At 38.7% G+C, this 14,956-nt stretch overlaps 1 protein-coding gene across 21 annotated transcripts in view; it reads right to left on the bottom strand.

Moving 5' to 3' along the window:
- Positions 1–1,341: 1,341 nt before the first annotated feature.
- The window catches only part of ELAVL2 (ELAV like RNA binding protein 2), a 111,506-nt gene continuing 97,891 nt past the window's right edge, over positions 1,342–14,956 (bottom strand). For 17 of the 21 annotated variants that reach the window (XM_074533595.1, XM_074533583.1, XM_074533582.1 and 14 more), the window contains 4 exons: positions 11,777–11,930; positions 9,089–9,314; positions 4,558–4,596; positions 1,342–4,080 (listed from right to left, as the gene is read on the bottom strand). In XM_074533595.1, the coding sequence (XP_074389696.1) occupies positions 3,750–4,080; positions 4,558–4,596; positions 9,089–9,314; positions 11,777–11,930 (750 nt within the window). In that variant the 3' untranslated portion in view covers positions 1,342–3,749. The remainder of the gene's footprint in view (positions 4,081–4,557; positions 4,597–9,088; positions 9,315–11,776; positions 11,931–14,956) is intronic. The other 4 variants (XM_074533592.1, XM_074533591.1, XM_074533594.1 and 1 more) reach the window with 3 other exon arrangements.

Raw genomic sequence — 14,956 nt, 5'->3', positions numbered from 1 at the left:
CAGGCCTGCACATATCTCTAATTCCTCCTCTTTATTTCCCTGGCTGTGTGTGCATTAGCATAGAGGCATTTGAGCTAGGCCCCAGATCCCTATGAAGCTTTCTGGCTGGAGTATCTGGAAGCAATCTGATGTTGTAATTCAAGTGCTCTCCTGCTGACCCTCTCAGGCTCTAGGCACCTCTTGCTGACTGGAAGAGCATGTCAGCCCACACGCTCTCACCATTAAATCTGATTATATCCCCTTCCCTCAAGTGGATATCAAGTTTAATGCCCTATCAATAAGCTCCACAAGCCTTGAAAAAGGACCTCCTTGCCCTTTTACAAAGGTGAATCCCATCGGAATTCATCACGTCCAGGACCATGGAGGCCAACTCATTACACAAAAAGATTGAAAATTGTGGCAGTGCGCCACCAGCCCCAGAGTCAGGTATTAAGACTGGATCCATCTGTTTTTTTCAATGTCACTACCTGCACCTAACAAAAGTTGAGGAAAAACAACCTCTGCCCCTGATTACCTCTCCAATCACCCCAGGACCTTGAAGTCTCTTTTGACAGCCTCTGGCTGACGCATTGTGGCTTTATCACCATGCACACGGAGGACCAACATGAGTTATGAGTCCGATGGCTGAACCAGGCTAGGAAGTTTCCTGGTGATGGCCATAACTCACATCCCAAGGAGGCAGACTTTCCTGTTGGAAAAGGACCTTTGTCCTAATTATCCACTGATTTTCCTATCACATCCAGAACCTCACACCTACTACACAAGGCAGCCGGGAGGGTGAAGTGGACAAGAAGGGCTTTTGTCTGTTGTGCCAAGCAAGGACTTGCCTCCTTTCACTCCTTCCTTCTGATCTACTGCCTTCAGCCTGGCAGGGGGAGGTTATGCAACACTCTTGATATGGATTTCTTTCTGGTTTCTGCTCCTGTCTCAGCAAGGCCAGAGCACAGTTCAACTAGTGCATCTCCACCTTGGAGTCCCTGATACTACTTAATCTTTCTAACTCATCTCTTGGAAAATGCACTAGGGCATTCACTTAGCTACACTGCACAGCACCTGCTAAACAGACAGCAAATTAATTTTTACTGAACGCATTTAATGACACTCATTTATTATTTCAGCCTAAGTACTGAGTGGTTAATGCAAAACTAAAGTGAAAAGATTCTACACTTAATTCTAAGGTAACAGAACTGGTACAGAACTCCACTGTTTTACCTCCGTGTTGGTAACCAGGATCCTAACCTAAATTACAAGCAGCTCAAGAGCTTTGCAGAAACCTTTCACTGATATTGCTTACTCATTAAAGCAGTGGAAAATATGGTAAAAGACCAGCTTATGAGACTGTTTTCCCTTCAACTTTGTTTATTGATGTACTGAACATGAAAAAGTACAAAGAATCCAAACACAAAAGAAAACATGTACAACCTCTTAAATACCCAACAGAATATATTCTCTATTCCAACAAATGTGAATTAAGTCATACTATACAACTTCAAATAAATACCAGCCTTATATTTTACTAAGTGCTCTGATAAACACTGTAAAGTGAAGCCCAATTTACATGCCTTCTCATCAATGCCGTTAGTTGCTACAGTAGCATAGGAAAGAAGCATGTAGCTACTATTTCTCCCACATCAGAAAGTTTGTGATTTCTATACTATATACAACTTTTAATGCAGAGGATTAGCTTTAACAATCTAAATGCACCTAAGAATGAAGAAGTACTCAGGAAGCCAATTGATTTTTGAATAGCATTGAGTGGGTCAGCATGAAAACTTGCTTAATCACTTTAGCACGCGCTTCACAGTATATGTACTGTACTATACTGAAAATTTTATAACTACAATTTAAAAGAATAAGAATCAAAAACAACTGCAAAGATAGTGTACAACTATGTTATGCATAGAACATTGCTTTTTCTAAGGGGAAGCATATGAGCATCTCAGTTTATACAAAAAGCAGGACGTAACTACATAGTTGTCAGTGCATCCTGGTGAAGGCATCAAACCCTCAGCTTTTTTTTTAAAAATTTAATTATAAGCTAGATGCTAATCAGAAAATATTCTGTACTTGTTTTCGTTAAATTTCTTCAATACATGGTAAAGGCTTTTTCTATTTCCCCAAATAGTGATTTAAGCATCATACAAAGTTAAACTTCAATAGCATACAGGTATTTATGGTTTTCATATGAAAAATGTAAGGAAATTTGCTCAAAACATATGTTTATACTTGTTTTTGTTACTACAAACATATTTATAAACAAAAATGTTGCATCACCATAAACAGCTGAAGCTAGACTATCTACAGACAAAAATAGCAACAGATCTGATGCACTGTAAATTCCAGTCCTCAGGACAAAAAAAAAAAAAAAAAAAAAAAAAAAGAAAAGAAGCAGACCTCAAGTAACATGTTAATGCCATTTACAAAGAAAAAACTTATACAAAAACATTCAAAATTGAACATCACTTGGCATGTAACTTTTAAAAAAAACTATAATCAAAATTAGCTGAAAGGTTCATAACTTAAGTTCTTATTTACATTACACAAAGCTCAGGTGTTAGCCTTGAACATAACTTTCAAAATACCTCCTAATGCACCCAACTCAGGCCACTTTGGCTGATTTGCTACTGCACAAATCATGCTTGATGTCTTTTCTTAAGACAAAACAATTCTTCAAACAATAGCAAGTACATCACTAAACACCTTGAGCTCTATCTGAAGGGAATTCTTTAGGAAGAACAGATTTTTTTTCCCCCATATCTCAGTGTTTTAAGTTTTCTGCTTGCTCTTATATTCTTTTTTAAAATTTTCATTTGCGTCAAAATCACAAATTAAAGTGAGCCACCTATCACTTAATAACCAGGATGATCAATGACTCCACTGATGATTACAAAAAATGAAACCAACAGTGCATCCCATTGACTTTACTTCTTAATACAAAGGTCTCAAAAGTAGTTCTACATCATAAATCTTTCTAAATTTTTTCCCAACAATTGCAAATTTCCTGGTAAGTTTAAAAGCTCACTAGTTGTCATACGAAGAGATTTCTCAAAGTATTCAAGTCAAAATATTTGTTCCAGGCCCAGTAAAAAGTTTCTCCAAATTTTTTATTTTTTTTATAAAAATAGATGCTTTTTTAAACCCACATCAAAGAGGCTCTTATCTCTTTGGCAAGGTACTGCTTTACGAAAAGTTCTCCAGTATTCTTACAATAAGCTTTTATAATGTGTTCCCACTCCCCAACCCAAATGAAGATGATGAAATAAATACTGCTTATAACAATATAAATAAAATGTAAACTTCAGATACTTTTCCTGAACAATAAAGCAATATTGCATTACGATGTAAATAAAAAACAAAGTAAATCAAGAAATGACAAAAAAAAAAGTATTACACAAAGCCTCGATATTTACTCATAGATTAAAGGCAGTCATGTATAAAGAAAAAAAACTTCTTCCATTAGCTGAAACATTTTAAAAGGTCCACCTTCTTCAAAGAAGGCAATAGAATACGCATTGTGACAGGTAAAAACCCTGTACCTCTTGTCAATACTCAAACACAAAAGATAGTTAAGAAGTTCTAATTCAGATAGTAGCAATAAAAAAATCTCACATATTCTTAGGATGCTAAGTAGTCATTTTATCCCCATTTCCACACTGGCATACAACAAAGGCATTTACTAATGCATAAAGCTTCCTGTAAATCGCCTTTGTTGTATAGTTTTCATGTATTAATGCACTGAGAATAACTGGTTAGGCTTTGTGCGTTTTGTTTGTTTTGAAGGAGACCTGCAGTACTCTGTCACCAAGGCGGTATCCGTTCAGGCTGGCTATTGCCATAGCTGCCTCATCGTAGTTTGTCATAGTCACAAATCCAAAACCTTTGCACTTGTTGGTGTTAAAGTCACGGATGACCTTCACATTGGTCACTGCTCCAAAAGGTCCAAACATTTGCCAGAGGATACTCTCATCAGCATCAGGGGCCAAGTTGTACACAAAAATGCACCACCCAGTTCCTGCATGTCCAGGGATATTAATTCCGGCCAAACTGGTCATTCCATCAATGGTCATTGGAGGAAACCTACTAAAGAATGGGGGAAAGCAAAACAGAATCATCATACAGCTGTTCACACAAAACCCCAGCAAAGAAATGTCAAAATAAAAGACGAGAATGATACAGAGCTTTTCACAGAATGAACATGTTGCTCAGACTAGAAAGATAAGATCAAAAATATTTTTTGCCCCCTAACTGCGCAAATACTATGTAAAAAAATTATACATAAGTAGGGAGAACAGTGCTAGGTATGTCTGAAATGATGTAACAGAAAATCAAAAGGGAAGCATGCTATAAAACCAGTGAGGATTAGCAAGTCATTTGAAACAGGAATTCTATGGAACTGCTAGAGAAGGCTTGTCTATTTCATGCAAAATGCATCAAAATGAACAATCTCAGCTGAAGTCTCAACATGCAAAAATCCAACATAAGTCTTACTGAAAAGTAAGAGTTTGCAAAATACTTCAAAATAATTTGGTTGTTATGAACCAACTCATCCTTTATTACCTCTTTACTCCATAAGCTATGTTGAGCAGATTGTCCAACCTGCAAAACATTTAGCAACATGTTCAGTCTTCAGACTTTTCACCCTTTAAGATTAAGGAAACTTAGCATATTACTGTCACATCCATTACACTGTACCAAACCTCATGCAATGTTAAAGTACCACCACTGAAAGAGCCATGGCACCTTATTACATCTGATAGTGAAGACAAAACAGATATTCTTCGTGGATATGCTTATTGGGAAATAGGTAGCAGCATCCACCATCTAAACCCGATGCTGCTACAATTCTTGTGTAGTAACAACAATCATAAGAAGTTCACCATGAAGTCCACCATGGCCACGAATTTAGCCTAAACCACATACTGCTACCACAATGCTCCAGTCAGTGACCACATCAGTCAAGTTTTCCACATTACTAACCTGGTTGAGAAGAAAACTTTTACTAAGGTTTCTGACATGTTTGCTGACACGACTATCAAGACAGATGCAGTATTTTGGACCACTAGCAACTATTGTAACGTAAACTCAAAAAAAAAAGATTTTTCATGTTCCTACTCCTGGCAATTCCAGAATATTGGGAGGCAGAAGGCTGATTTGGCTGAGCAGGGCTAAGGCAGAAAAAGTAAGTGCAAGGACAGTGGAGGCAAAATCAGGTGGGTATAGAAAGAATACAGAGCTATTGCTTGCCACTGGAGGGAAAAAAATTGTGTGGCCAAAGCTCAACAGGAGTTGAAGCTTGCCAGCAATGTGGGGGACAACAAGTTTTTAAAAATGTCAATCTCAAAGAGCAGTCCAAAAATAACATGAGCCTGTCACAGAATGAAAATGGTCACCCCACAAACAGGGACACAAACAAGGCAGAGAAGTTTAATTCTTTCTTTGCCTTCATCTTTAATGTTGATGATGGGCTAAGAGGGTCCCAGTGTCTTGGGCTGTGAGAATGGTGAACAACCCTGAGCTTGTGTGGGATCTCCTGTTCCAACTGAGTGCCTACAGATTTATGGGACTGGATGAGATTCATCCAAGAACACTCAAAGAACTGGCCAATGTCTTTCAAGGATTTTTTTCATGATCTTGGGAATATGGTGTTGACTGGAAGCTGGCTAACACTACCTCCATTTTCAGTACGGGAAAAAAGGATGACCCTGGAAACTACAGGCCCATCAAGTCTCACTTCAATGCCTGGTAAAATTATGCAGATTATTATGGGAAGTACTGAAAAACACAATCACAGCCAGCGTGGCTTCAAGAGGGCAAAGTCCTGCTTGTCAAACTTAAATTTCCTTTTATGACAGGATAATTCACCCAGCTGACCAAGGGAAGTCAGCTGATGCAATCTTTTTGGATTTCAGTAAAGCCTTTGATACTGCCTCTCCCAGGATCCTTCTGGCCAAAATATGCAGCACACAGCTGGATAAATGTATCATGGGATGGGTGAGCAACTGGCTCAGGGCTCAGGCACAAAGGTTTACAGTGAATGGGGCGACACCTGACTGGTAACTGACACTACTGGAATTCCACAGGGATTCATTTTAGGCTCAGTGCTCTTTAGCATTTTCATAAATGACTCAGATGCAGGACTTAAAGAACATATACTAAGTAAATTTGCCAATTACACTAAGTTGGGAGGACCTGTTGACTCCCTGTAAGGCAGAGGGACTCTGCAGAGACACCTTGACAGATGAGAGGGTTGGGGAATCACCAACTAACTACATGACATTAAAAAGACCAAGTGTCAGACTCTGCACCTGAGATGGGGCAAGCCAAGATGTACAGAGAGACTGGGGAGTGAGACACTGAAAATCATGGCAAAGGACCTGGGGCTTCAGGTCAACAGAAAGCTGAACATAAGTCAGCAGTGCCCTGGTACCCAAGGAGGGCCCCCATGTCCTGGGAGGCATCAGGCACAGCATCACAGCCAGGCAAGGGAGGGGATTGTCCTGCTCTGCTCTGGGGCAGCCTCACCTCCAGTGCTGAGGGCAGGTCTGGGTGCCACAACATAAGAAAGATATAAAGCCATTAGAGTGTTCAAAGGAGAGTCAAGAAAAAGATGAAGGGTCTCAAGGGGAAACTGTACGAGGAACAGCTGAGGTCACCAGGCTTGTTCAGCCTGGGGAGCCTGAAAGGTGGCTGGCCTCCACACACACATTTCCCTGTGAGGGGAAGGGGAGGAGCAGGTGCCGATCTCTTCTCTGTGGTGACAGTGACAAGACCTGAGGGAATGCCCTGAATTTGTGTCAAGGGAGTTTAGGTTGGATATTAGGAAAAGGTTCTTCACCCAGTGGGTGGCTGGACACTGAAACAGGATTCCTAGTAAAGTGGTCATGTCACCAAGCCTGACAGGATTCAGGAATTGTATGGACAATGCCCTCAGGCAATGGTGTGACTCTTGGTCCTGTGCAGGGCCAGGAGCTGAACTCAATGACCCTTGTGGGTGCCTTCCAATCCAGGATATCCTATGACACTAGGATTTTACCAGATGAAGTGTTTTTATAATATACACACATACATATATATTATTTTCAAGATTTCTCCATGTGGTTCTTGCCTCACCTGCCCCCAATTACAGAATGCCACCACAACTCTAAACCCCTTCAAATAATCTAGCCAATATCTGAAATACGCACTGCATACCACTCCTATTGCTCTTATTCCTGCTTCTTTCAAGAAATGTTCACCCTGAAGAAGCTCTTATTACTTTCTGAAAAATCCCAAATACATGAAGAAATCTTATGATAGATCAAGACTCAATAAAATATGAGCTTAGGTAAAAAACATACACTTGATTTAGTTTTCCAGAGAGCACTGACTCTGCAGTGAGCTGGGTTTGCAGAATACACTGACAAGAAACTACTGAACTCCTAAAAGAGCAGAAAAAGGAGATTAAAAAATACCTGACTACTAGCAGTAGACAGTGTGGATGACTGAGGTCTACTGTCACTGACATGAGTGGTGGAGAGCAAGGTGCAGAGTTCTAGAAACACCACCACTTATAGCTCCTTCTTACAAGGGCTGTCAGATGAGGACTTCATACAGTAATGGTATCACTTGTATGATTTTTCAGTTACCTCCAAGACTTGAAAATACTCTGGAAATATTCTCAGAGACTGTCACTGGAAAATTTTTAAAGATGCTCTAAGTTATACATCTTACAGAAACTGAGGAACAGTTATATAGATCTTTTGAAAGTCTAGCCCAAGTTTTCACTTAAGAAGAAAAAAAAGGAAGCATTGTATTGATCCTGTAACTTTTATTATTAAAGTTGAAGAAGTTTTCAGGCCTCCGTCAACTATTAACAGAGATGGGGCAACTGCATCAGGTCATTGCCAGAGCATGTGTCACAATAAGCTTGTGACACAAACCCTGTGATCTTATTTCACACAATGCACTTGACTCCATCCTGCAATTTCTGCCCCCAGACTTTCCTATAGAATAATGGCAAGTCTACTTCTATGCAATATTCAGAACACTGTTGTAAGCTATCCCTTTTATTACCTAGGAAATAAGAGTAAGAAGAGTAAGGAAATAAGTAAGAAGAACCACAAAAAAGTAAATAAAATTTGTTATCCCCTCTCCTACAGCAAACACCTACTCCTCACACCTGTGAGATGCAGCAGATAACACCAAAAAGCTGCATAGAAGAAAAAATTTAAAAATTTTAAGAGAAGTGCAGGCCATGAACTCTTGAATATTTAGTATAAGCAAGCCTAGCCAATGCAGTGCATTTGAAATTTGGTATATTCTCTTTGAAGCAAGCTGTCATTTGGGTTTTTTTTCTTGAAAAAAAAAGATAAAGATACTCTTTGACACAGCCCAGTCACACTGTTTAGGGGCAGAGAGAGTGAAGAAAAGATCACAAAAAATATCCAAGGTACTCATGGATGTAGATAGTACAGTGTTTATTTCACTTTGTTCTCACCATCAGTTCTTTTCAATACACTAAATAGCACAGGGAACTATATAGCAATAGTTTCAACATGATGGGAATGTAAGCTCCCAAAAAGCACATGAAAAAAATATGTCAACAATCTTCATTATGAGAAGTTGTAACAAGAAAAGACAAAGTATGGCATGGAGAACACAGAAACCTCAACAGGAAAAAAACTGAAAGCCAGAATGCAGAGGAAAAACGTAGGGTTAGATGAAGAGGAAGGTGGCTGTAGCATGCCATAGGGCTAAGATAAAAACACTGTATCTCCTAGGTCAGTATTAACTGAATCAACTTGCACATTAATCAAGAATAACCTAGGAAATGAAAAGTAATCTTTGAAAAAAAAATTTAAGTGACTGAGTACAAAAGAGATGTCGCCTTGGTTTAACTAAGTATGCCTACTAGACACCAAAATGCTGTCAACAGGATGGCATGCATTTTGGTTTTAGCTGTACTGTGGCAGCATAGCTGAAGTTCAACATTCACGTGTTTCCTACCCACACAGAAGTCAGACAAGCAGGAATGCACAAGAGTGGAGCAATCAAACAGGCCTTTGGGAACATGCAAGTTTCAGCACACTTGTGCACATTATTTACTTACCTAAAACGTTGAGCCTGCTGAGCTAGAGGGGCGGGATACCTTCTGTTTGGAGAATGGTACAGCTGGGAAAGAATGGCCTGATTGGTTTTTTGGCTTGGATTGTTAGCAAACTTTACAGTGATGGGCTCTGTGGCACCTGGAGGTTTCTGGCCATTCAAGCCCTTGATAGCTTCTTCTGCTTCAATTCGCTTGTCAAACCGGATAAACCCCACGCCCCGTGACACCCCTGCACAAGGTGAAAAAAGCACACAGTAATGAATTCACAGACTCCAGAATACTGGATATTAACTTCCATTTGTGTGGCCAATTGCTATGTTGATGGTCGAATGCTGTGAACACATGATAACTTTGAGCTTAACAGAACTGATTTCTAGCATAAAGTAAGAATTTCCAACTGTAATTTTGATTTAAATTTTTAATTTAACTGATGTAAGACATTTGTGTAAAGAGCTTGTGAGTTTCAGGGAAAACAGTGGAAACAAATTTAGTGAGCCAAAGTAGAATTCAGAAACAAAGCAATTTTGTTGGATGGAGATGAACCCAAACCAGCTGCACTGTAACCTCTGGTCAGCTCATGCTATTCTACAGTACCTAAAGTGACAAAAATTCTGCAAATAGCTTAGTTCTCTGCTCTCTACCAGTAAAAAGATAGCTTTTTCTCTCCTGCAGTATCCCCTGAAGCTCTCTTTAGAGCAAATATGCTCAGAGGATGATGATGTGCACATACTATATTGCAATAATAGGAATTATGGCCATCTCTGAGTAAAATACCTGGTTTCAGTCAATCACCATACATCGCTAGGTGATACTTTTGAAGGAAACTTTTCTTGATATACAAAAGTCAAAGGGAACATGCAAAGGAATTCAAAAGTGTTTATGGAAGGTCTTAGGAACATCATGCATCAAAAATTCCAAGTGTCTTAGACATAAACATATTGAGCTACATTGGATACTTGAACCAATTAACATTAAAGCTACTAACTGCCAACATCAGTTAGATCAATGTTTTGTTGTAATATTTCAAGTGCCATTTAGAGCCCTTTTACATTTTGGTTCATGAATAACCAGATGAGTTAAACATTTGTCCTCAACTGAGAAAGACGTCAATGACAAGAAATGTATTCTCTTCATAAACAATGATTTAAGCCATCAAAAGTGACAATGAACAGGCATAAGAAAGCTTTTAAGAGGCAAATGTCACAGCTTCAACTCTGCATTTTTTATCTGTCAGTTTGTGTCACAACCTTATTATTCATACCATTCTGAGCCTACTTCTTCCAAATTACTAAAAAGAAGGAGGCAAGAAAGCTTAAGCCTTAACAACAATCTATATGCCAGAAAGGATGCTGCCAATAGCATGATTTATGAATATGAATAGAATTATAACACATATTAGAAGTTCAATTATATTTACTTACTGGTCCATTTGTTAAATGCCACCTATTTCTATGTATGAATATACAGGCACCTATTGTGAACAGCTATTTATTGCACACAGACTAGGAATCTGTCCCACAAATCTGCTATATCTACAAGTCAGTATTTGGCTTTAGCTTTCTTTTCCCGGCCTCTCTACACCCTCAACAACTCAACCTATTAAAATACTCTCTAAGTAGTATGTGTCAACATTGAGATTTCTTTTAACTTAGTGGAAGTCAAAGGAGTACACACAAGTTCCTCTAAAGGTCAGCCAAGACTCAAATAACGGCAAGTGCAAACTTTTCAAAATAAGACAATTAAAACCTTACAACCTTCTACAGCTGAAAGCTGTTTGCCACCCAAGAGGATATGCAGCTTTGAAAAAGTACAACTATTAAAAAAAAATAAAACCCAGCTTATTCAGGGAATAATTATGTGAGTAAATGACTTCATCTGTCTCACCCCTTAATGCTCTGGAAGGGGGAGAGCTTGGAGAGTTCTCCAAACCCGCTTCTTTGTATGTCATTCAATGCTCCTATCATGTACTCGGCTTTTCATTCAATTGCTTATTTCTGGCAGAAACCTCACAGCAGGTGATTCAGAAAACTGTAAAGATGCTCAAGATCAGCCATCTGAGACAGCAAAAAACCACAGACATTACTATCCTGAGTCTGAAGAGTAACCACAAAGTGCCACTGACAACCATTACCTGATTGACACACATACTGTAATTATGCCAATAACCTGCTACATCTTCCACTTTATGGCACGGGTAATCACAGAACTTACCTGCTCCTGAGGAAGTCAAAGTTTGTGTGTGTGCCCAAATTTAATGAGTTAGCCTTGAAAATAGCCTTAATAGCAACTGCCAGTCTGGGGCTTCTGTAATCCCAGCCTTAGAGAACCCGCTGTGCATTTCTGCATACAATTTTCTTTTTAGGAAAAAAAAGCTTAATAGCATTTTGTAAGGCACTGGAAAGCTATTTTCATACAGCAGCTTGAAAAGGAAGATTATGGAAGCTGTAAATTTATTACAAGTCATCAAACAAGCTTCAGACCTGCACCTTCAGGGTGGAAATGACTCAAGCTGGCTCAGTACACTCAGTACACATTTTTGTCCATGCACGTTTATGAACAATTACAGGCGAAAAAACCATTTTCTGGCCTACGTACACCTTTTATACATTATAGAGACAAGACTATTGTACTGAAAGGTGAAATATTTCAAACTGTGAGTCCATGAAAGGCCATGCAAAACTGCCTACTTACCAGTGACTTGGTCAACCAGAATACGAGAAGTAATAATACGTCCATATTGGGAAAAGAGCTGTTCCAGTTCTTTCTGGGTCATTGTTTTTGGAAGTCCACTAACATACAAATTTGCATCTCTGATAGAAGCTGAACTTGGGCGTGCATAAGAAACCTCAGAAAAAAAAAAAAAAACCATAAAAAAATCCTGGAAAACAAACACTTTAAAACCACCTAAAATAGGACAGTGTTATCTGTTCTGAGACATAAAACCATCTACAACAGCAGACAGAACAGTTACTTTGCAAAGCCAGTTCAGTGGGGTTTTTTTTGGTTTTGGGAGGTTTTTTTTGGGAGCAAGCTTCCAAAACATGGAAGGAATGCAACTTAGACTACACAGGAGCAGCTGACTACATGAATTCATATATAAAAAGTACTTCCAAATAAATGAGAGAAAGCTAGGTACATATTCCAGCAGGTCTTGGTGGAGAAAGCATATGACTAAAGCGACAAATTTAAGAAGTTCCATGCCCCATGTTCCATGAAGTCTCATTAAAAAGCAGTAAAACATACCAGGAATTAAGATTTCAGTGTGATATGTAGGCCAAAGGCACAGAAAGACAGTCTGAAGCACTTAGAGGTTTGCAAGTATTTTTAAAGTGCTGTGTCTTTTGTACATGTCGAGCTTGCTACCAAATGACTCATAATCATTTATGAGATGAACTCTGCTAGATCACTTTCACAGGCCTGAGAATGAATGGCAGAAGGAGGACTCCAACCTGTATTTTGCCTGCTCAGCACCTTCTCAATTTCTGCAACAGAGGCCTTAAAAACAAATGCCATTTATAGGAAATTCTTGGATCCTTTTGGACAGAAGTTTTTTACCTGCTGCCTTGACATGTCAGTCAAAATATTTTAAGGTGATTAAGTAGATTCTTTGACCTTTAGACACATGCTACAAAACAGCACTTCCACTACTTCCTAATGAAGTTTGTACAAGTGGTGTTACTACAAGAATGATTAGGACAGAACATCTGTGTTTCTCCAACAGGAGAAGTTCTCCAACACTTCATCTAGGCTTTTCACCTATGTCAAACATAAAAGTAAAAAGGATCCTCAAGAAGTAGTCAGATTATTCTCCTTTCCTTCCCTCACCCTTCATGTACTGTTAGTCAATACTGGGCAACTGGAACTTGATTCTGTCATTCCTTTTGACTAATTCTTTGACATTTATTTTCAAATCCTTCCTGTCTCATTTCTGCACAGACCAGCAGACTCTTAAGACTGCTATGGAAGCAAAACAGAAGACAGCACGCTGGAGATGAAATAAGCAGCACCCTGAGCACTGCTGCGATCCTTCAAGTTCCACCCAGAGGCTTTGTGCAAGGTACCTTTGTGCTGGTTGAGGAGGACTGACCTCGAAAACTTGCAGCTATCCAGCATGGAACCTTGCAAGTCACACTGCCTTGTTCTTTCCACATGAGAGCCACACAAAAGCTAAAGACCTATGATCAAAGTTACAGGAAAACAGAGTAAAGTGTGCCAGCATTCAGCCAATGAAGGAACAAAGACAGTGACAGCTACCCTTTTGGAATGAATAAACTTGCTTTACTTGCCCATTTAGCCCTGAGCTTCTTTAAGAAATAAACTTCCATGCCTCCCTTGGCAGGATTTTAAGGAGACTCAAGGCCAAGGAATGGAGACAGACTGCCTGGGGAACAGGACTAGTCCTAGTAAAATAATGAATTACCAAACCCATGCAGACACTGTCTTTCAAGGGGAAACTCACACTGCCGGACACATGCTGCCACATATAAAAATATAAATTTACAAAGAATCTATCAGAAAAGAAGAAACCTGCACAAAATATTTGCTAATTTACTGCAAGTTTATCTTATGCTACAGAACTGGTACCTGTCAAGATACAAAGCAGCTTTTGCAAAACTCTTTCATTTTCCTCTGGTAAGACAGTATGAGCTCTTGCATTATGACAGCTGGTCCAGTATAACCCATGCCCTCTCTGGTTAAAACAGTTCAAACTGTTTAACATAGCAGTCAAAGCCTACACTGAGTGCAGGTAAATGGAAGCAATACTCTAACCAGTATACCCTACTCCTACATATCCAGCTTCACTGTTATTACCTTCAAGTGACTACTCCAACACACTGAATTTGGGCACACTAGTCACAGTAATAACAAAGATTAAACCAAAATCTGTGGTTCACCACCAATATCTGTACACTATATTTAATCATCTTGCTAAGCCCCAGAAGTACTGGTCAGGCAAAAAATCTGAAAGAAACATGTAACTTCAGAAATACAATGCAATTTAAGTCAGCAGGACTAGTGAAAACCAAGGACACTACAAAATATTACTGGTATAAAATTCCTATTAAAAGAACCTTGCCTAGAGTATAGCCCTCTTCATTTTTGACATCAAAGCCCAGTCATTTCACTTGTGATACACACTTAAAGCACAGACTCTCCAGACTAATCTCCCTACCTATATCCTGTCAGTTTGCTCATTCAGTAATTGCTTGCTGATAGCTCTGTATTTAGTCTCTTTAAACAACTTTTATATGGACCGAATTAAAAACTGTGCCAAGATTTTCATTCCACATCTAATTCAATTGGTGAACATTTCAATTACATAATGTCAAAACCTCTGAACACAAGGCAAGTTAAGAAACAGCCTGAAAGCCTCCAGTTTTAAATATTGAATGATGACACACACTTTACAATATTGAACAGCACTACTCTGGAGATACCAATTTAAAAACAGTTTTACAGAAATTTTCCACTGCAGTTAATAGGAAAGACACTTGTTTCTAGAACTGCAAATATTACATCACTAAATCTAAGTATTTTCACTGCTTTAATACTTAATTTCCTAACAACAGGATGAACTGATTCACAATTTTCAAGTGAAAATTGTGAAAGCAGGTTAAACAAAGAAGTTATAAAAAAATTATATAGTTTTCTTATAATCTGCTACTACCTATTGACACCTCAGTACCATGCTTCAAGCTCTTTTATCTTATTATTAGTAGAGTAGTAGTATTATTAGTACAAACTATTTGTATTCTCTCAAAAACTAATGAATTTAATATGATTTTTCCTAAACACCTCTACTTAATGTAGTCTTCTAAATCTTTAAATCTGAAATCTCTAAATGCTAAAATCAGTATTTCAGTAAATATT

This window comes from Zonotrichia albicollis, chromosome Z, assembly GCF_047830755.1.
Source record: "Zonotrichia albicollis isolate bZonAlb1 chromosome Z, bZonAlb1.hap1, whole genome shotgun sequence".
Taxonomy (NCBI): Eukaryota; Metazoa; Chordata; class Aves; order Passeriformes; family Passerellidae; genus Zonotrichia; species Zonotrichia albicollis.
The sequence above is the reverse complement of the archived record's forward strand: the minus strand, read 5'-3'. Positions and strand labels throughout refer to the sequence as shown.